We start from the raw sequence: 24417 nt of genomic DNA, 5'->3' as shown, positions 1-24417 counted from the left end.
TTAGACTTACATTGATATTACTGTGATGAGATGCTTTTATTAATGAAAAAAATTGAGTTGTACATGTAACTTAAAATATGTTACACTCTCATGCCCCAAAATCAGCAGTGCCCCCAATTAATAATATGCCACAAAGCAGGGATGTGGTCGAAAAGTTAATGCCCCTACCTGAGCTTTTAAGCAAGATGATGACCAAGGGCCGGTTTGGGTATATCCTTATTATCTGTAATGCTGATGCAATGTACATTGATCCCTTTCTTACCATATAAGATAACCCACCAAGACAAAAATAAGTAAGGGGGTAATTCAGACCTGCTTGCTAGGCTGTGTATATTTTTGTAAACATTACCAAGATGAACTCACCCCTCCCCCCTCCCGATAACCAAATCCCTCCGACACGATGCAAGTGGATGTGTATCCATTCCCATGTGGCTGCACAGAGGAGAAATCATTTGATGGTAGCTCACCATCAAATTATTTTTCCTCCCTTCGCAGAAAAAAGTGGCCAAATTGGGGGCTGGCCATGAGCAGACATGGGCACACCTGTGTTTGCAAGGGGTACGCCCAGCATTTCTATTGGCACTCCCACTGTTTTTGTAGGCACGCCCATTAAAAGCTTGACATTATACGAATGCCCCGGAGTCATTCGCATCGAAAATGGGTCCAACTTCGCTGCTCACCAAGCAAGTCTGAATCGGCTCCTAAGATTGAAGGTGATTTTATTTAATGGAAGAAAAGAACAGGGACTTTAAATAAATAGCAAATTAAGTACAATGGACCCTACAATATTTGGCCCTTATAAATCCTTACCATAGAATACATATATTATACAGTAAAACTTAAAATGATACTATATTACCAATAAATTAATTGTGTAAAACACACTGATTTGCATTTCAATTGTACAGCAGAGCAATGTGCCTCAAGCAATTTTCTGTGTGAATCGGACGTGGTATACAGTGTGAGTTGCACTTGAGCACCATGCCCTCCTATACCCCTGGCTCTGAATATAGACATTTGTATTGACACATCCACAATGCTCCCATAAAACCCCACTGAAGGGACCATTTTTTGTGTGCATTGCTAGCCCCTCAAAGGATGCCACATTGCAGTATGTCCCAATTGCAACAGCATCTTTGTCTGTTAATCCCAGACTGAATGCACTGTAGAGGTTCATGCACAGTAATAAAGTTTTGCTTAGTTATGTGAACATTGATATTGCTCTTAATATGGCCCATAATTGAACTAATAAAGGATGGCGGAGGAATCAATCTTGATCACAAGCATTCTAGCAACTGATGAAAAACACAATTTAGCCACCATTTAGAAAATAAAAGCCGCATTGTCAAGGCAACATAACCATTTTCAGTAGCATCCAGTGCGTTAGTACTTCAAATATTTTGATTAGTTGTAGCCAAGCAAAACTGTGGTAAATATTGCTTTTTGATATTGTTTTGGAAAAAAAACAAAAATGGTCAAAATATTAAACAAAACAAAAATGTTGTACAACAAATTATTAGAAAATCTTGTATTTTCAGAGCACATAATAAACAGAAAATGCAAATACTGTATTGGCCTTTAAATTCTAGAAGTAAAACCTTCCATTCTACTAGGAATGTCACTGTGAACAAACTAGTTTGTTCCTAATCATTGTCCCTGCTGGTTAATTAACCTGTTTTATACAAAATCGGAGCTTTTGAGGAAGGCTCATGTTGGCATAATGTGTCACTTGTGTCACTAGCTGCGTTAATGACTGGAATTTTGAGAGCACCATATGAAACATTTTCATATGCTCTGCCAAGAGGTAGCATGACATGTCAGCTCTTTCTGTAAATAACACATTTCAACCATCTGTTTGTGTAACCTGTGCACTTTACAGTGCAAATTAAAAAATCATTGACATTTTGCACACATTTCTGTGTAGAATATAAATATAAAAAAAATGTCAAATGACCTTGAGTAGATACATAGGTCTACATATCTGCTTAAGAAATAGGCTTTGGATTAATCATTTTTTTAAATTGTATTTTAATAAAGGAAATGCTTAAATCTACAGTAACTACCCCCTGATTTCTTTCTCTCTTCCACCTTCTCTATCTATCTATCTATCTATCTATAGCTGTGTACACACGGCTGTGATAGGGGCTATAATCGCTGGGAATATGGTAACAGGCGACCATATTGCCAGTGATGGAAGTGTGCCCCGGCCATAAGGTGTTTGCTCCCGTTTTCAGCCCCATTGTAATCGCTGGTCGCAGGCAGAGGTTCCCTTTCATCAGTGACCATCTCTGGTCGCTGATGAAAAGGAGACACTGGGCAATATATTGCTAGCAATATATCTCCCCCGTGTGTACGGGCCTTATCACATGTTACATCAGCCCCACCTGCAGTGCACACTTTTTTTCCATTAAATAATAAATAATACAAGAGCATATTCAGGGACATATTATTTTCTGAAAACCAATATGTATAATACTGCTTTTCTTTAAACCTGAAGCAAGAAACAGAAAGTCTTCCTGGTGTTATTTGTTTTTTAAAAAAAATGCATGTAGTAACATTGTCAGTACCTCTGGTAAAAAAAAAAAAAATTTTTTACAAATACATGATTAAGGGTTGGGAGTAAAGAAGTTACTTTGGACATGAACAAACCATGCTTCGATGTAAGGTATAAAAATGCTATTATTTATTATTTATTTTTGCATTCAGGGTAAATACTGGCTAAGTTTAGATTCACCATGCATTCCACAGCGCAAAACTACTTTCCAGGAATGAAGAAACTGCAAATGGGAAGAACGCCGGGTCATCTATCTGCAAACACATTAACCCACATTAATAGGGTTACCACCTAGTCCCTTTAATTCCGGACACATGTTAATTACACAGGTTCTGTGGCAGTTTAAAATCAGGTGAAGTGGAGTCTTGAAGTCAGCCAGCCACAGAACCTGTGTAATTAATATGTGTCCGGAATTAAAGGGACTAGGTGGTAACCCTACACATTAAGTCCACCTAAACATATTCCCATATCCCTATCTATCGCAACCTTAGTCTGGCTTTTACTGTGTTAATACTTAAATTGCATCATTTAAGTATATTGAATATGGTGTATTTAGCATGTTTATCCAATACGTCCTGTATGATCCTTGCATTTGTATTTTCATATTCTGAATGTTCTCACCGCTATTTGTTTTATTTAGTGTGAGCAAATATTAAGAATACAGCCTTTATGTTAGTATCTTAAAGTTGTTAATGTTACTTCTTAGTAAGCAAAAGCTTTAGGCAATGATTAGTTAATTGGCCCTACTGTGATAAGTGTAGTATCTACAGTAGTTAGAATAGGTAGACTGTTGTGCTACTTTTTAAAGGAGATGTGAAATTGACAGTGGCGTAATGATAAATTTTGCGCCGGGACCCACAGATATGCTTGTCTGCATCCAGGCGCTCTTCCTGGCTCCTTATGAAAAATGTCCCTCACAAAATGCCACCGCCTCCTCTAGCATCCTCAAAAACTGTCTGCTGTAAAGGGCGAGGGACAATTTTCATAAGGAGCGCCGGGACGCAGACAAGTAGATCTTCGGATCCAGACTCCCGGGCACAGATGCAGCAGTGAGGTAAGGTAGCTCCTGGCTGCGGCAGCATAACAATAGCCCCCACAGACTCCCAGAACCCACACCCTCTGCAAAGTCTGTGGTGCTATTGTTACGCCACTGGAAACTGACCTCATCAAGATGAAAAGAGTAGCAGTGTAAGCATTTCTGTGTATTATAATGGTTTTCACTTGCTCCTGGGGAAGCCGGGCAGCCATTAATCCGGGGAAAAGCGTTGAGCACCTTATTGTCAGTTGACAGGGACATTTGTCTTCTTTGAGCACCTACCCACTACTCCCGACCAAAGAGTGCTGAACTGAGTCTGAGAATGCTGTAAGCTGTGGGATAAAAGCATGATCCCCAATTTAATCGGATGTCAGGGTGAGCCTAAATATGGGAGTCTTGAGCTCTTAAAATTATAGAGCATTGGGAAAAGCTGGTCCATCTAACCATACACCTTGGATTACAAATCCCTCTACAAACACCTATGAGGAGGACCAAGGATGGTAATGTCTATTTACCCCTGTTCAAAAGACCTTTGACTTTTATATATACCACTCAAATCAATTCGAGAGACTGAGCTCTAATAATAGTCTTCTCTCCTATTTATTATATTGTGTATTGTATTTTTAATTTGTTTTTATTGTTACATTTATCAATTTAGTAAATGTAATAATTGTCATACCGTCTTGTGTTTTTCTTCAGCGTTGGCACATAGAACCATTATATTTCCCTATTCTTATAGGGGATTGACTACCCCTAGTGCCGGCCGCTGTTAATTGCGCACCACACATATACCTTTTATTTCTAAACATTTCTGTGTGTTTGTCATCCCTTGAGCACCATTTTGGTGGATCTCACATGGCGTGTGAAGTCCAAAATGCACCTCAGTGCACGAGTAATAATTGGGTGGCTGAGACTTATTGCCAATGATGTTTCTCTGATCCATCTGGTTCACATAGGAGAAACAAGGTTCTTGAAGCTGTAACTTCCCATGGAAGTGGTGAGTACCTCCCAATGGGCAAATGTTGTGCTTTACACACTTACAATGACATCTAGAAAAAAGTATAATTTCCAAAAATGTATAATTATAATCAGTTATGGAATAACATGTAAAATGTACACTGGTATGAAGGAAAATGGAAGAATGAAGGCCCATGAAGAAGAGGGGGTATTGGGAGAGCTCATGCATCTTGAGGTAGTGTTTGAAGAAATATGAATGGGTTTATGAAAGTGTTGGTTGGGCATTGAGCAGAAAACTCAATGCACAGTAAGTACCTAAACTCAGGAACTAGCAAATTAATGTATTATTTAGGAGGAATGATTATGAAAGGGAGTTCTAAAACTCAATCCAAAGTAACCAGGTGTCCAATAATTCTTAAAATCTGTCTGACAAAGCCATAATGACGTCATCCATTGATATGAAGATAATATCTCAAAAACCCAATTGACGGAGAGAAGGAGGATTGCCAGGGAGTTGGAATGAGGACAGATTATGAAGACATAACAAACAATTACTCCAATAATTCACACCAATTGCACTAATTAAAATAACCTCCTTAATGCAGTATATGTAATATAATAAAATGAGAAATAAGCCAAACATTACAGTATGTTGTAAATACTTGTGTGGGGAAAAGATCATTTGTATTTATAATACATTAAATTGGATGCTTTTTATTATATTATGTGCCAGTATTATACAAATGCTTTTGCAATCAGGTGCAAGTAGAATTTTTAGCTTAGTGATAATGCTAGCATGCCCTGCAGGTGCACACACCAAAAATGGTCATGAGGGGGCATGGTCACACAAAACTAGGGGTGTGGCTCTATGACAATGGGGGAGTAGTCATATTATGCGACACACCATTATGTCCCTTACACATTATGCCACACACCGTAAGACCCATTACATATTATGCAACATGCTATAATGCCCTTTACACGGGATGCAGCTACCATCCCGGCCGTCGGGATCCCGGCGTTCAGAATCGCGACGCCGGAATCCCGACCGCTGAAATGCCGACACTTTCTCCCTCAGTGGGTGTCCATGACACCCCTGGAGGGAGAATAAATTAGTGTGCCGAGCGTAGCGAGGCACCGGGCCCGCTGCGTGGCGAGCGCAGCGAGCCCGCAAGGGGGGGGGCGATCCACGTCCCCCCCTTGTCGGCATTTCGGCTGTCGGGATTCCGGCGTCGGGATTCTGAACGCCGGGATCCCGACCGCCGGGATTCAATACTGAATCCCTTTACACAATATGCTACACACCATAATGCCCATTTCACATTATGCTGCATACCATAATGCCCCTTACACAAAATGCCACACACCATAATGCCCATAACACATTATGCCACACACCATAATAGCCATTACATATTATGCTGCACAACGTAATGCCCATTACACAATATGCTACACACCGCAATGCCCATTACTTATTATTCCACACATAAATATTATGCCAAACACTGTAATGCTTTTTACACATTATGCCACAGACTATAATGCTTATTACGCATCATGCCACACAGAGTAATTCCCATTACATATTATGGCATACAACATAATGCCACTGTCAACATTTTATGTCCCACACCTAAAAATTCCCCTTACACATTTTGCTACACAGTGATGCTCTTCTTTTCACCCACCCCCCAACCCCAGTAGCTCCTTCAACCTTCTCTAAGTCTACCCACTTGCATCACTCCTTCACCTCCAGGTTCCTTTCACAAACTACCCCACTTACTACCCCCACAAGTGCCATTCCTCCAAACTTTTTGACCCCCCCCCCCCCCGGCACTGTTCCTCCAACTATATTTTACTTTTCCCCCCAGCACTGTTAATCCCTTTCTGGGCTCTTTCTCTCAGAGCACTCAGTAGCCTCCAAAGTGACCCTCCCACCACCAGAACCCAGTGATATTTTCTTAATTTTCTACATGGCTGTCCATGTAGATCAGCAGCTGCCCCCCCCCCCCCCCCGTCAGTCTCCAATTGCCATATCCAGTGCTTTAGTGCTCTGAGTCATGCACTTCGCTGCTGTTGGGCTCCTGTGGTGTCGCGTGTGCAGGGCCTAAATGAGAGTGGGTGGGGGGCTCATGGTACACTATATATCGGCAGCATATTTCATAAAGGTATGTCGTACCACTCTGTACTGTACCTCCGTACTTGCAGCACTGGATATAACATTACTGTATGTGGGGAAAAAATTGGATTAATAGTATCTGAAGTTCAAAAGCTAGAGATATAAAGGGCCTTATTCTAGTTCACTCTTTCTGACAAACTCCTTCTTAGACAAAACCATGTGCACTGCAGGGGTGCAGATGTTACTTGTGCAGAGAGAATTAGATTTGGGTGGAGTTTTACTTCAAAGTGAGATCTATATTGCAGTGTAAAAATAAAGCAGCCAGTATTTACCCTGCACAGAAACAAAATAAATCACCCAAATCTAATTCTCTCTGCACATGTTACGTCTGCCTCACCTGCAGTGCACATGGTTCTGTCCATCTAAGAAGGATTTTGTCAGAAAGAGTGAACTAGAATAAGGTCCAAAGTGCATATGGACATAATAAAAATGTGCTGCAATTATTCATTGAGATGTAATACATTTTGAAAAACATTAACACATAACTGACCTTTTAGATGAATTGCCCCAACTGTCAACTTTGCCCATAGAGTTCCAATAAATATTATTATAAGAAATGTGCCTTTTGTTGCCTTTTGCAGATATCTTTTATTCATTCTGTTAAAATAAATGAAACAGAATTACTTCATGCAGCATATATTAAAAAAGATACTTTATGATTGACCACGTTGCCGATTCAAGCGCTAAAAAACTGTTGAGACTGGAGTCTAAATGGATCTTCAGGCTCGAGAATATCCAGCTTGGAGGTCTTAATGAAAAATTCAACTGGAATAGCTTGATGTAATGTAAGCTTACTGTTATTGTTGTACTATAATTATGGTGTTAAAATGTTACATTGTTATTATCTCTCCCACTTAGATCTCTGCTTTATTTTTGTATATGTCTTATTTCATATAAGTGTTTGGGTACTTGTTTCCTAGAACAGCACCCACGATATTGATCTTAGGCGTCGCAAGGAAAAAAATGCGTCGGTCGCATCGCATGCGGCCAAAAAATCGCATGCTATGTGACCGACGCGATTACCGAGATTTTTCATAGGGAACAATGTTAAATGGCCCAATTGACCCGATTTCACATAGGGAACAATGTTAAATGGCCCACAGACCCCAAACAGCCACTCTGAAGTGTGAAATGGCCCCCCAATTGTTAACACCACCCCACGATCATCATCAACCCGAAGCATGGCGAGCGGCGGCGGTACGCGTCCTCCGACCTTTTCATACCCCCATTATCCACGTCGGCGTGGAGTTAAGAATAGAAAGTGTGGCGAGCGCAGCAAGCCACCGAGCCCGAAGCGTGGCGAGGGGACGTGGATACCTTCACAGCTATACGCGTCCCCTCGCGGGCTTCACAGGTATCCGAGTCCCCTAGCGGGACTCGCTGCGCTCGCCACGCTTCAGGACTTTCTATTCTCAACTCCACGCTGACGTGGATAGTGGGGGTATGAAAAGGTCAGAGGACGCGTACTTTTTTCCAAGGGGATAAAGTCAGAAGGACGAAACGCGTTGGGACACTCTAGCCCTCCTGCCTCATCCAAAAGATAATCACTTTTCTTGCTATTTTTCACCTTAAATTTATATAAATATATTTTTTACCTACTTTTAATACTGCTCTAAGAGACTATATCCAAACCAGTTTAGGATAGGAATATATATATATATTTTTATTTCTGTTTATTGTACTGTAAAAATAAATATATATTTTTTACATTTATCCTATAACACTCTTTTAACAATTATTTATATAGTTAATTGTTTCTATGTATACCTTAGTTCTATGTACATAGTAATCACAAGCATTATTTATATAGGATCTTAAAAAGTGCAGGCCTGCACCAACATTATTTACATATCTTATAAAGAGCAATTAGTCGCTGCATCTTCATCCATTGAGCACGTTTTACTTTTATCTAAGTAACTTACCATTACTTTCCATTTGAAGATTGGCTGACACCCCATAAAGATAAAGGGGACACTGCCTATTCTATCCTAACTTATTAAGGACACACAAGTGGCGCCACAGATTCATTCTCTACATATATATACATATATAAACATCTATGAGGGCGGCATTTAATTTTGTCATCAGGATTAGGGCCCTTATTTTGATCGGCACGGTACGGCCCGCGTGCGGCCGTACCGCCGATGTTTTTTGTCTGCACATGCGCAGAGGTCATTCTGCGCATGTGCAGCCCCCTTCGCCGCAGACGGATTTCGTCCGCCGCAAAGGGGGCGTATAGGGGCGTGAGGGGCTTCAGCCCCTCATTTCCCTATGTGTACGCCCCGCGTTTCATGGGCGTTCCCATGAAAACGCGGGGCGTATGCATGGTAATGAGGGCATGACGCCCTCATTACCATGACATGGGGGCGGAAAGCTGACGTCGCCGGATGTCAGCTTTCAGCCCCCTTACAAGCTCCCACACGGACGATTGTCCGTGTGGTCTGAGCTTGCGGGAGCTGCCGCGGCGTGCGGGCCTGCCTTCGATGGTCGTCGACCATCGAAGGCAGGGGGCAGCTCCCACCATGGTGGAGGCGTAGCCTCCACCATTTTTGTGCGGATCGCCAGCCGTCCGTGTATGGACGGCCGTGGCGATCCGTCCGGTGGGCGGCCCTTGGTTTGTGCGGTCGGAGCCCCGTGTGCGGCTCTGACCGCACCAACCAGAATAAGGGCCTAAATCTCAAAACGTTGAACTGAACCTGTGTGGTCTGTATTCTTTTTAAAAAGATGCCAGAGTGCCACCCTCATCGACGTTTGTATTGTGCTACCCCTTGCAAGGGCTCCAGCCTGAGAAGGCACCAGGTGCAGATATCATCGTGCAGAGCAGTGGAGTGCCATCATTCTCTTGTATGTATGTATGTATGTATGTATGTATATATATATATATACACACACACACAAACATTATATATATATATATATATATAAATATATCCCTCTTTTGGTATAATTTTCGGTACTCTTTACCTAGCACGGCGCCCATCGCGGGCATCGCGGGTACATTTATATGTGCCCGCGACACGACCGACGCGATGCCCACGATTTCCCATTGAAACCCATGTTAAACATGGAAATCGCGTCGGTCGCGTCGCGGCCGGCTATAAATGTGCACACGATGGCCCCGACGCGATGCCCACGATTTGCCATAGGAATTAAAGTTAAAAGACCCGATGGACACGATTTTCAGGTTAAATGCCTCAATGGACCCGATTTTAGCATAGGAAACAATGTTAAATGGGCCTTAGAGCCCAAATAGTTACCCTGAACTCTGAAATGGCCCCCCCTAATTTTTAAGCCACCCCACGATCAACGTGAACCCGAAGCGTGGCGAGCGCAGCGAGCCCGCGAGGGGCGGCGGTACGCGTCCTCCGACCTTTTCATACCCCCACTATCCACGTCGGCGTGGAGTTGAGAATAGAATAGTGTGGCGAGCGCAGCGAGCCACCGAGCCCGAAGCGTGGCGAGCGCAGCGCGCCCCGCGAGGGGACGCGGATACCTTCACAGGTAAACGCGTCCCCTCGCGGGCTTCACAGGTGTCCGCGTCGCCACGGACACCTGTGAAGCCCGCGAGGGGACGCGTCTAGCTGTGAAGGTATCCGCGTCCCCTCGCGGGGCTCGCTGCGCTCGCCACGCTTCGGGCTCGGTGGCTCGCTACGCTCACCACACTATTCTATTCTCAACTCCACGCCGACGTGGATAGTGGGGGTATGAAAAGGTCGGAGGACGCGTACCGCCGCCCCTCGCGGGCTCGCTGCGCTCGCCACGCTTCGGGTTCACGTTGATCGTGGGGTGGCGTAAAAAATGGGGGGGACATTTCTGAGTTCAGGGTAAGTATTTGGGCTCTAAGGCCCATTTAACATTGTTTCCTATGCTAAAATCGTGTCCATTCAGCCATTTAACCTGAAAATCGTGTCCATCGGGTCTTTTAACATTAATTCCTATGGCAAATCGTGGGCATCGCGTCGCGGCCATCGTGTGCACATTTATAGCCGGCCGCGACGCGACCGACACGATGTCCATGTTTAACATGGTTTTCAATGGGAAATCGTGGACATCGCGTCGCGTGCGGGCACCTTTAGCCCGCATACGACGCGACCGACACGATTTTTTACCTCACGATGCCCACGATCAAGATCGTGGGCGCCGTGCTAGGTAAAGAGTACCTAATTTTCTTTCCGAAAACTTTCTTTATATGAATCCCTTCAGTCCACCCTTTCACTATTAATTATTGTTTTTAAACATTTTTTCACTTTTTTTCACTAACGTGTAAACTCCAAGTGGCAAATCTCTGCTAACACCATCTGAGTGCTACGCTATACTGCACCACGCATGCAGCCTATGATGGCAGAACCCACGGCAAATGTAGATAGTAGCGGATTTGCATTCCCCATACATGCCATTGGACGCCTACACGGCTATTCAGATGTGGAAGCAGAAGACATTATATATCAGGAAACGCTTAAAGGGCAAACTGAAGCAACCACATTGGAAGATACATACAGAGATCTCTCCAAAATGAAGAAAAAGGAGATAGACTACTACTATCACTGCATCAGTCTTAGTGATTATTTCAGAGCCAAAAAGATCCCCCGTGGATTAAGAGTCAGAAACTCCCCCACCATTGGGAGGAATGATCCGGAGTTCTGTAAAAAATGGGTGGGGATCCTGAATAAGTGTTCTCTGGACTTGATGTTATTGATAATTGAACAGTCTACTAAAGAAATGAACAACCTCAAAACAAAGATATCAGCATTTGAAACAATTCATAAACCATTGCTGGAGGCCGATGAATCGACTGCTTGGTATGACAAACTCAACCAACAGCTGCAGATTTACAAAAGAGACCTCATTAAATTTAAAAATGAGAAACGTATAAAGGTGGATCAAGATTATGAATATCATAATGTGTACAAATGGACTGGCAACCCCTCACAAGAAGAACGGAGAAAGCCTTTCTTTAGGCGTCGGGGGAGGAGACAAAGAAATTTCGACACGTCTAATGAACAGACTTCCAGTGCCAGTGACACAGACCCAAACAACAGCCAAGGTAGAGGTGGCCCTTTAGGTGTGCTCACCCGAGCGAAAGTCATAGGAAGAGGCGCATCCGCCGATATACCAGGAGAGGCGGACAATGCAAGCGCCAGGAGAGGTCCAGGGCGTCCACCAAAACACCAGAAACCCCGGTAGTAAACCTCTCAACCTATGAACTAAGCCTCATTGAACTGCAGGTACTATCCAGGGGCCTTTCTTATGTCCCATCCCAGAAACACGACGACTTCCAATGGGAAGTAGAGAAATTTAAACTAAACCGCCAATTAAAACTTAAAGAGTTCTTTGTGAAGAACAGTGTGGAGTCCTCAAGTAACCTGAATGAATCATCCGATATTCCAGCTAAATTAAAGAAGATTTTACCAAGGTCAAAATTTGACCCACAGAGCTTTAATGCGTCCATCCGTACCTTTTCCCGGATGCTGGATGAACAGAGCTACGTACATGTCAAAAAGATGGAGAATACAAGACCAAATCTTAACCAGAAAGAACATCTGGCCTTGAGAAATCTAGCAGACAACCCAAGTCTGATATTCAGGCCAGCCGACAAAGGCGGAGCCTTGGTCATTCTCAATCATCAAGACTACATGGAAGAAATAGCATCGCAACTTAAAGACCAAGAGACCTACATACGGTTACGAGGGGACCCCACTACACAGTTCACCAAGGAACTGGCTAGTATAATTGATGAAGCAGCAAGAGAAGGCATTATCAGCAGTGCCCTGAAAACAGCATTATTACCTGCACACCCTAAAGTGCCTCTCCTATACGTTACGCCTAAAATACACAAGTCCATGTCTAAGCCTCCGGGAAGGCCTATAATATCGGCCGTTGGCTCTCTGTTCCAGCCAGCAGCATTGTTTCTGGATGCCATTTTTCAGCCATACATTCAGAGCCACCCCAGATTTTTGCTGGATACCTCTACCCTTCTGGTTAAATTGCAGCAACTACCCACCTTTGAAGATCAAGTACTGTTATGTAGTATAGACGTGCAAAGTCTATATACAGTAATACCTCATTATGAAGGCATACAAGCAGTAAACACATTCCTTGCAGACCATCCAAACTATGAGGGACCTGATCTATCGTTCTGTACTAAACTTTTGAATATGATCTTGACTAAAAACGTCTTCCTACATGACAATAAATTCTACCTACAAAACAGGGGGTGTTTGGAGTCGAGCAGCAAATATTCTTCCAGGATTCAGAGGTGTCAAAGAACATAGCGTTCTACTGTCATTACATAGACGACCTGCTGATCCTGTGGAAGGGAGAAAAGGACTCATTGATCCGCATCATTAAAGGCCACAATGCCAAGGAACATCCAGTGAAATTGACGTATAGCATAGATGCCCATACTATGCAATACTTGGATGTGCAAATTTCAATCCATGAGGGGATGATTCAAACTTCCCTGTACTCCAAGAAAACGGATCGAAACAACATGCTCCATTACAGTAGCTGTCACCCCTTGCCACTGAAAAGAGGCCTCCCCTTCTCCCAGTTGGTGCGCGTAAAAAGAATCACATCAGATCCAAGTCTGGCCGAGATCCAGATGGATGATATGGCGCACAAATTCTTAGAGAGGGGCTACCCACCAGAATTATTGGCACAAGCCAAAGCCAAGGCCAATCAGTTGGACCGGCAGGAATTATTGGCCAGTAGGAAGAATACGGCACCCACTGTGATGATCCCCTGGGTCAACCGGTTTACCTCTGCCAGCAAGGGCTTGAATGACATCTCCAAGCAACTATGGCCGATTGTACAAACAGACAATGAACTTAAACTCAGGGATACCAAGTTGATGTCATGCTATCAAAGAGGACGCAATCTCCGAGACATCTTGGTGAAAACCAACATTACCCACCAAGATATGAATGACCCTGGCGGTGCAAGACCGAAAGGTTGTGTGAAATGCATCTGCACTACATGCCAATTTTTAATCTCGGGTAATCAATTCCCTCACCCATTGACGGGCAAGAAGATATACATCAAGCACACCCTGACGTGCAACACCAAGTTCGTCATCTACCAGTTGATTTGCCCTTGTGGTAAATCCTACGTAGGGAAGACAGAAAGGATGTTCAAGGAGCGAATGACAGCCCACCGCTCGGCCATCAGAACCGCTTTACAGAAAGGGGAGAGCGAGCAACCAGTGTCACGACACTTTTGCCAGATGAAACACAGTTTGAATTCCTTGAGATATAGGATGATAGACCACGTTCCCCCAAATATCAGAGGAGGAGACAGGTCCACCCAACTCATGCAATTGGAAGCTCGATGGATCTATAAACTAGGGACCCTTACCCCAAGAGGATTGAATGATCGCATGAGCCTAAGTTACTTCCTTTGATTATGTGCCAGGACTGGTCACTTATCGGGACATCTTCACCATCTTATTATATGAAAGTTGCTCTCCCAATATATCTTGTCCGTGTTTATATGTGTTTCACCAATCTATGTCTTCTTACTAAATTCTTCTGACTGGTATGAATGTGACAAACCCTCTCTATTCCTACCTGTTCTTCTCTGCTAAACGATTCTGACTTATCTGTATGAATGTGTTGTCCGGGTGTCTATGTGGTCTCTATTTCACCCACCTTAATCTTCCCTGCTAAATATATCCTTCTTTCACTATTACTGGTCTACCTTCGATATGGATATATTGAATTTAGTGATACTTTGATGTTGAACTGGGTTTTAGATGTATCTACAGCTTCTGAAGTACAGCTTCTGAATCAGCCCTCACATAGTTGTGGGGTACCCTTGTCTTTGTGTATAGATGTTGTTCACCCAACTTTTCCTTCTTACTAAATTTTCACTCTTTAGTATGAATGGATAATTCTTGTGGTTTTTTCACCCTTTGATCTAGTCTGCTAAATATATCTTTCTGCAGTGAGAATGGGTTGTCTGTGTCTTAATATTTTTTCTGCACTCACATCTTCTCTGCTAAATATTTCATTCTTTGTTCTCTTCAATTTCTTGAGGGTACTCTTATGTGCGCTTGTAGAGGATGCTGGTGGCACATTGAGCTGATGTGCATTGTTTACTAATTATTCTGCTATATTGTTCACTAATTATTCTGCTATATATTCTGCTTATTGTCTGCTTTGAGGACCAACTGTTTGATTTTTTGACACTCTGGTCACCTTTAAACTGTGTAGTAATATGCCGTAGTCAGAAATGACCCCTACAGCACCTCTGTCCATGTCTGTGTGTTTTTCATCAATCTTGTTCTGCTTTCTAAATTTTTCCTACTTAGGCTGAATGTGTCTCCTGGTATGTTATGGTTTCTTATCTAATTCTTCACTGCTATGAAATTTCTAGTCTTCAGTATGCATGAGTTGTCAGTGTGTCTATCTGCTTTTTCTAACTAACCACTTTTCTGCTAAATATATCGGTCTGCTATATGTTTGTCCCAGTCTATCTTGAGGTGATTAGTAGTACTAGGCAGATTTACATTTTATATTTTTTATATATGCCAGTAGATCAGGTTGTAGCAGCGGTCTCCAGACACCGCTGATTATCAGATGTGTTTTTTTGCCGCTCTGTTGTATCCGCAGCGCGAGCTGACGGAGTTATGCCTGCTGTTTACATGTTACTATGGTGATGGGAGCACACTGTTTGACTCACGCATTGTGACGTCAGTTTACAGCGCCAACCGGCCGGGGGAGAGGTCCCGTTCCCGGAAGACGCCACTGCACCTGGGTGTATAAAGGTATGTGTTTTTTGTATTAGCAATTGACCTGAGGAAATTGATCAGTAAAGATCAATGAAACGTTGTCTTAACGCAGTTGTCTAAAGAGTATTTTTTACAAGTCGCGTGGAGTGCTACTCCCATCCCCCTTTGCTTATATATATATAAATATATCCCTCTTTTGTTATAATTTTCTTTCCGAAAACTTTCTTTATATGAATCCCTTCAGTCCACCCTTTCACTATTAATTTTTCTTTGTCGAGACGATGTATATCTGTATTTGAACTTTGACTTCGTTGTAAATGCCACAGTGATTAACTTACAGACCCTAAGTTTGCTGGCACCAGTCCCCAATTAATAGGGGTGCACTCCTTAAATAGTAGGTTATCCTATCAATATCACTTATTTGAATTAGCAACATTCCCAGGTATATTATTCCCGGGTAATCACATTCATCCATAGGCCATATTAAACCCTTTTCACAATACATATTAATATCCTCACACTGCATAAGCAGTCTAAAACCCTATTTATGGGTCAAGATTCACTTTTCAGGTTAGATCACCTATTCCCCCCCCCCCCTCCCCCTTTTCTTTTTTTTCCTTTTTTTATTATTATTTATTTCTTTTATTTATTTATTTATTTCTTTTATTATTATTATTTTTTTTTATTTATTTTTTTTATTTTAATTTTGTATTTTTTATTTATTTATTTTGATAATACTTCCTAAATTGAACCCGTTAATATAATCATTACATCACTTCACATCAGCTCCTCAATAATGGGGCACTTATTAAGTGAATTTATACTATTTATTCTGTCGTTAGAATTGCAGATTCGGGCCCTTTGTAGTCAGTGTTAGCGGCCATCGCATATGTGATTATTGGGTTTCTTGAACCAATGTGGAATTAAGATATCTCATCCACCTGGTTGTTCTTAGTCTGAAAATACAGGAAGTGATGTCAGACTTAGAGCCCTATAAGAGCTCACTCAATCCCCAGAGCATCATTCCAGCTTTGGAACTCCTGCACTGCACATCCTGTTATTGTGGTCCATTGTAAGTACTTTCAAAACTCTATCTGGCAGTTGATCAGTGTAACATAACCCTATTATGTATGTATATTATATATGCTGTAATGTGATTCCCCTTAGACACTCTGGCAAAGTTTCTGATTGTTCTATTGACTGTCTGTGGAACCCTTATACTATCGCTGGGCCATCTTTACCACTTGTGCTCCCTATATATGCTTATTGGATGGTATGTAAACTATGGTCATTAGACCCATTATTTAATTGTCTAACATCTTATAAGCCTGTGATTAAGGGGAATTGGTCTTCTTTTCCTCTATCATCAGTTATATTTGAATGGTGGCAATATTCCACTCTGGAGGAACAATTTTAAGATGCCTTGATTTAAAAAGGGAAAAATTTTCTCCGTACTTTCCTGTTACAGAATACGGTATGATGTACATTCACTGAGTTTGTTTGGTGCAGGCCATTTTTGTTCACAGTTCACATCTCTTGGTTTGGTGGAGAACTGTTGGTCTCTTCTCCCATGGGTGGCCCACTTGTTGCCCTTATGATCTAGAGACTCACTGTAGATCCTATTGAATTTCATGTTGCTTCCCATCTCCATTGTCCTTCTCTCCAAAGCAACTCTTTCTCCGTTAGCACGTTTTTCTCCCTTGTTTTTTGGCTATATGATCTTATACACAGATTTGTAATAATTATCTGTATCATTATATGTACATTTATTGTTATGTATTGTGACTTACAGTGTGAACTGTTCATTTAATATGCTGCTTCCACTGCCCCTGAGGAAGTCTTTTTGACGAAACACGTTGGCCATCTCTTCGACGATCGGAAGTCCAATCAACAGTTCTTTTGATAACAAATTGTGTTAAAATACATTTTTATTGTGTATTTTATTATTACTCATTGAGCATCTTTTATCATTAAATAAGATTATTACTTTTCAATGTGTTAATTCATGTCTGGAAGCACACCCTGATCTTTTTCCCTTTCTTCATCTCTGAAAAAACTGGGTCTCATCTAACAGGAGACCTTTCAGTGGTGCTGCTTTTACTTTACTATATATATATAGCTTGTATCAATCGCAGGATAGGCAGATCACCATTCCATAGACAGACTGGGCCAGCACACCCTTGCAAATAGTATGCAACAAACAATTCCTTTTAATGAGACATATGATAAGATTCAAATACTCACGAAGTGGCAGTAGCTGAAGACAGCAAACACTTCAATTCCACAGCATTGCCTTAAAGGGCATCAAGCATATATATATATATATATATACAGTAGGAGCAAGTTTCATCTTTGCTCCTTTGTCCATGGCTAGCCATGGCTAGCCATGGCTATTCTATTGTTCTCAGCTGCAATACAATACGTATTGCAGCTGAGAACAATAGAATAGCCATGGCCAGCCATGGCTAGCCATGGCCAAAGGAGCAAAGATGAAACTTGCTCCTTCTGTATATATATATATATATATATATATATATTTACATAATAAACATAAAAGTTTCCATATTATTTGTGGCTTGGAGTGATAATCTCACAATTGAAAAACAAAAACAAATAACTTTTGGATTCCATCAATATGGTTGAGAGATGAAATTAATTATCAATGTCGCTTGCTAAAACAATGAGACTTGTATTGTATTTTTACATTTCCTGATTTACCTTGACTGCTAGAAAAGCCATTAACAGAACAAATAGCTCGCATTTCCCACAAAAAAAAAATGTTTTAACCATCTCATGTGCACATCTCAGAGATCTGCAAGAAAACTACCACACTGAGGGCCTTATTCTGGTTGGAGCGTCCGGGCCGTACGCGTACGTTCCGGGTTTTTTTACGATCTGCGCATGTGCAGATACGCTAATGCGCCGGCGCGAGCACGCCACAACGCTTACGGCCGGGGTCTCAACGTGCGAAAAAACCTATACGCGAGCGTACGGGTAATGGGGCGGCATAGGGGCGTGTTGATGGGAGCGGCCGAAATAATGAGGGAAAATGGGCGTAAATATGGGCGTACACGGGGGTGTGCACCAGAAATGAGCGGTGCTACTACCGCACGATCGACTAAGGCACCGTTCGTTTCGGACACCAAACAGGCGGCCGCCAACCGACAGCTAAAACCACTCCTACAGATACCGTTTGCCAGCGTGCGCCTGAGTTGGCTAATTAACGCTGATTAGTACTCAAACACATACACCTGAATGTAATAAGCAATGCTGCAGTCTATTAACTCCAAACCATGATTTCACTGCCTGCAAGCCACACATGCAGCACGCAAACACATTGGAAGCTTATGTTTCTATACTTCTCCACATTTAAAGGTTTGTTTAATTTAAGGTAAGAATCTTTTTATACGCTAAGGTAGGTATTTGATAAACTGACACATTCACTACCTGCTTTCATAGACTTTACGCAGTAGCACACTCAATCTACACAAGTCGACATGTGTCAACGTGTTCACTCTAATACTAACATAGGTTTTGTATTTAGGATACAATAACATAAACCACATCTAACAGCTACAAACGATGTTTCTGCAATGTTTGAAGCACATGACCACTATTTTCAACACAATCTTTGTATAGTACCCCAAATTATGACCTGTACCACTATCTCATCTGCTATGATTTGGATTTCACTACACTCTGGATGTAAGATGCCACCAATCACATTATTGCACTCTCATCTCTCTAACAAAGGATTCCTACATCTGCTTATGACACTGTCAAATCATATATATTTTAAAAGTTATGCATGTTTGTTCACAAGCTAATTTATCATGTTTGGCCCATTCACACATCTTTTTTTAGGGAGGACACATATGAATTCCTACACAAATGTACCTTTTCACCCTTGTTTGTCTGCCTCACCCACTCCATGAGGAAAGCATTGTTCTGGACCTGCTTTTACCTACTACTGTAGGAGCTACCTCACCTGCACACAAACTGCTTTCTCACCTATTAAGTTGCTCTGCACATGTGCTGACACAAACTAATTAGCAGGGAAAAGTTGGATAGGAACATGGGAATGGCCATGGAGAGGGTTACACATGGGAAACTTCCACCACACTTCAACAAATGTTCAAAAATACCCTGGTCAGTAAGTACACATAAATCTAGTATTTGTTTCACACAAGAAATTACACATACCACCATTTAGATTTAATTTGTAAAATTAATTTATTTGCTGTTCAGCATCACAGCTTGACACTTTAATGTGAGAAATCAAAAAAAAAAAAAAAAATATACACACAAATAATAAAACAGCCAGAACAAGAGGTTGCATATCTCCAAACATGTGTTACCCTGCAAATGCAATGGTGAAAGAAATGGGGACACCAGAATACGTACTGCAACAACCAGGGTGACTACTAAGCAAGATACACACCACCAAAAAAAAAAACCTGCATTTGTAGAGGTCAAAATACGAACTTTCATGCCCATGGCACGCAAATGGATCGATGGGCAACTCAGGAAGCGGATGTCCAGTGCAATTTAAACCTTTGGCCTCCGACCACAGAGGAAGTGACCCAGGTCTCATTTGGGCCCTTTTTTGCCCCTTTTAGATGGGGCCTTGGGGACAGGGGCCTTTGGGTCAGCTGGCTTTCGGCGTCTTCCCCTAGTCGCCACAGGAGGGTCAGCCGAGGTGGAAGGTTGGGGAGCAGCTTGGGGTGGGGCAGCAGATGGGGGATTGTCCCTTAGGGACCTGGCGGTGGACAGCTGCTCCGCAAGAAGTTCATTCTGGCGGCTGAGGTGTTGGCCAATGCTTAGCATGCCAGCCGCCAGAGTTTCATTAATGCGGTTCAACGCCTCAACCTGCAGCTGGTTTGTGGCCTTCCACTCCGCCAGAAAATCCGCCACCTGCTGCTGACGGATCGCAGCATCCACCCCTTGCTGCTCGATCCTGTCCAGCGTCACCAACAGGCTCTCACTCAATGTCTCCTGTGGCTGGGGCTGGGGGCGACGTCTTGATGGAGGCTGGACCACCTGCTCCACCTGTGGCTCTGCAGAGGCCGATGCTGCCGGTACATCCTGACTTTCTGCTTCTGCTAGGATAAGAATTGAAAACAATGTCACCATCACATACGCAATAAAAAATATCTTTCTAAATACAATGCATTACTGTGACTTACCATCAAAAGCAGCAGCAAAGACCTCCACCGGGAGCTCACTGTCCATATTGGAGATCCCCCTGATCTCCCCCACATCGATCACGTCACAGGAGTCCAGCTCCAGGGGGGTAAACTCCAAATGGTCAGGCATAGGACCGCTCCCGGTGGACATGCTGTGGTTGTACCGGTCAGTCATCTTCCTCTTCAGGGCACTTTTGAAGTCAGTCCACCTACAAGTTTAAAAATACAAATATCACCATGAGATATGTGCACCACTGTGCTACGTGTAGGGTTACCACCTAGTCCCTTTAATTCTGGACACATGTTACTTACACAGGTTCTGTGGCAGTTTAAAATTAGGTGAAGTGGAGTCTTGAAGTCAGCCAGCCACAGAACCTGTGTAATTAATATGTGTCCGGAATTAAAGGGACTAGGTGGTACCCCTAGCTACGTGACATTTCCTAGTGTGGGTGATCTTTTGTGCCATGTGTGGCCAAATATTTCTTTGATGGACCAAACCATGTGCACTGCAGGTGAGGCAGGTGTAAAACCCCATCCAAATCTGATTATCTCTGCACAAGTAACACCTGCCTCACCTGCAGTGCACATGGTTTTGTCCATCTAAGAAATATTTGGCCAGAAAGAGAGAACTAGAATAAGGGCCTCAGTTCCTGCTGGAGACTGCTGAACAAATTGCCCTGACAAACACACTAACCTTTTCTTCACCGCGTCCCAAGTTCTGACCACTGGTGACACCTGGTTCACTTCCTCTGTGATCTTGTCCCAAAGGTTTCTCCTTGCACTGGCACCTGGCTTCCTGGTTGCCAATTCAATCCATTCGCGTGCCCTGGGCACGAGAATTCGCATTTCGGCCTCTACAAATGCAGGGTTTCTCCTTCTGGTGGTGGTATCCTGCTCAGTCATCACCCTAGATGTTGCAGCACGTTTTCTGGTGGCCCCAGCTCTCTCACCATGCACCTGCTGGGTCACACCTGTTTGGAGAGATGCAACCTCTTGTTCTGGCTGGCTGCTTGGCCCTTGTGGAGCTGGTGGAGGTTCACCAGGGCCTGTTACTGAGGGGCCCGCTTGATCTTGCAGGCGACTCCTCTCTTGGGCCCTCCTTCTCCGCTCCTCTTCCCTCTTCTGTAATGCTTGAAGCATGGATTCGGCTTGTGCTCTCTGCAGAGCGTCCTCTGCTGCTGAATCGTCAGAGTCAGACATGTTTGCAGCAATTGTGGCCTGCATCTGACTGAATATTTATATGTTAATCTCCCGCCACGAACAAGGGGGCGTATATTTTTCCCCGCAAGGTATATGCAAATTTACGCCGATATTTCCCGCCGATAATTGCCGCTTAAATTACGCAGGTCTCAATGCACCTGATCAATCACCCGTATATGTATCTACTCAGGTTGTGGAGCATTGTGGGCTACATCGTGAAATGTGTGCACCTGTCATTCCAATGATGAGTGTTGTCAGCTGGTATCTGTTGGAGTTCGTGTATGCTTTGTGAGTCACATTTCAAAACATCACGTTATAATGCTTTCCTTACATATGTAATGTGTATGAAATTGTCATACAGCAACATGTTGCATTGTGGCCCTTTAGGCAGCGTAGTTATAAGTAGAGTGTTGCGTGTATCATTTTCCGCCTACTGTATATACAGTACTCCTCCCCATGCATATCGCTGTATCGTGCCCCCTTTAAGCAGCGTAGTTATAAGTAGACGGTTGCGTGTATTAATTTCCGCTTACTATATATATATACAGTACTTCTCTTCATGGCAATTGGTGTATTGAGCCCCTTTTAAGCAGCGTAGTTAGGAGTAGACGGGGTGCGTGTATTATTTTCCGCACACTGTAAATACAGTACTTCTCTCTTCATTGAATGCATGCTGTTGGTTGTGGTGTGTATATCGGAACGGTCCGCGTAAGTTTCTATTCGCATCCAGTTTGTTAATATAAGAGGGATTAATAAAGTTAATACCAAACAAACAATTTTTTCGACCAATCAGCAAGCACCAAAAGTGATATATGTACCTGCAATTAATAACTGCGCCATTGCCAATATGACTTCTACAAGAGCCAGGCCCTTTTCTACATGTGAGCTTTTGGCCCTGGTGGAAGTGATGGATCGTCACCTGGGGCCCAGGGGCCCATATGTATCTAATGCGGACAAGCGGCGGGCGTATAATGCTGCCCGCCGCCTGATATTTTCAACAACCGGCGTCCGCAGAAGCCTGGGACAGGTTGAGCGGCGCTGGTCCGACCTGCGCCGGCGGCAGCCGGTTCTACTCAGCAGCCTTCGCCGCCATATTGCCCGATGTAAGTTTTGATTACTAGTATGTCAGCGTTTTTTAGCAATGTTTGGTGTACTTTTTATAAATATGTTCCTGAGTATGGGGGTGTATATGGGGGTGTATAGGGGGTGTATATGGGTGTATAGGGGGTGTATAGGGGGTGTATAGGGGGTGTATATGGGTGTATATGGGGGTGTATAGGGGGTGTATATGGGTGTATAGGGGGTGTATATGGGTGTATATGGGGGTGTATAGGGGGTGTATATGGGTGTATAGGGGGTGTATAGGGGGTGTATAGGGGGTGTATATGGGTGTATATGGGGGTGTATAGGGGGTGTATATGGGTGTATAGGGGGTGTATATGGGTGTATATGGGGGTGTATAGGGGGTGTATATGGGTGTATAGGGGGTGTATAGGGGGTGTATATGGGTGTATAGGGGGTGTATATGGGGGTGTATAGGGGGTGTATATGGGTGTATATGGGGGTGTATAGGGGGTGTATATGGGTGTATATGGGGGTGTATAGGGGGTGTATATGGGTGTATATGGGGTGTATAGGGGGTGTATATGGGGGTGTATAGGGGGGTTTAAGTAGTTGATCAGTTTTTGGGTGTAGGATATCAAATAGTTTGCATGATAAATGTCTGAAATTTCACAGCAATGATAATTTTGAAGGTTATGAGCATGACTAATGTGAATTTTTCTTTCCCCCTTTTTTATGAAACCCAATCTTCGATTTCTATGCCATCAACATGAACATTTCAGCACGGGCAAGGGCACGCATTGAAGCCCGGGAGCAGGCAGCCCGGGACCAGGCAGCCCGGGACCAGGCAGCCGAGGAGGAGGAGGAGGAAGAGGAGGAAGAGGAGGAGGAAGAAGAGGAGGAGGAGGAGGAGGAGGAGGAGAAGAAAGAGGAGGAGGAAGAGGAGGAAGAGGAGGAGGAAGAAGAGGAGGAGGAGGAGGAGGAGGAGGAGGAGAAGAAAGAGGAGGAGGAAGAGGAGGAGGAGGAAGAAGAGGAGGAGGAGGAGGAGGAAGAGGAGGAGGAGGAAGAAGAGGAGGAGGAAGAAGAGGAGACCCAGGGTGCAGTTTTCACCCACACAATTTCCCCATCCCCCACCCCCTCCACAACCCCCCCCCCCTCCACAACCCCCCCCCCCTCCACAACCCCCCCCCCTCCACAACCCACACCCCCCCCCCTCCCCACCCCATTTCCAACCCCCCTACACCTCTCCACCACCCACCCCCAAACCTCTCCACTCCCCAGTAACACCCAGTACCTCGGGCCAAAGACCAGGACCATCCTCCTTGCTCCTGCCTTCCCCAACCACTCCACAGCCAACCAGCGGCGCCCAGGATGGCTCAAGTAGCCGTAAGTAAATAATGTGTCTAATGTTGACCTACACATTTCTACACATAAGCAATCACAACAACCACATATGTGTATCCAACATCAACATTAGTTGCAACATATCACTGCAGGGCGACCATGAGGTGT

The 24417-nt window shown here is 43.5% G+C and overlaps 1 protein-coding gene across 4 annotated transcripts in view; it reads right to left on the bottom strand.

Moving 5' to 3' along the window:
* Window positions 1–24417, bottom strand: part of TAFA2 (TAFA chemokine like family member 2) — a 209893-nt gene that overhangs the window by 45241 nt on the left and 140235 nt on the right. For all 4 annotated transcript variants that reach the window (XM_083182631.1, XM_083182629.1, XM_083182630.1 and 1 more), the window contains one exon: window positions 7220–7326. In XM_083182631.1, coding sequence (XP_083038757.1) covers window positions 7220–7325 — 106 coding nt within the window. In that variant the 5' untranslated portion in view covers window position 7326. The remainder of the gene's footprint in view (window positions 1–7219; window positions 7327–24417) is intronic.

This window comes from Crinia signifera, chromosome 4 (genome assembly GCF_055691185.1).
Source record: "Crinia signifera chromosome 4, ASM5569118v1, whole genome shotgun sequence".
Classification (NCBI taxonomy): domain Eukaryota; kingdom Metazoa; phylum Chordata; class Amphibia; order Anura; family Myobatrachidae; genus Crinia; species Crinia signifera.
Note: the sequence above shows the minus strand (reverse complement) of the source record. Positions and strands in the feature narration are given on the sequence as shown.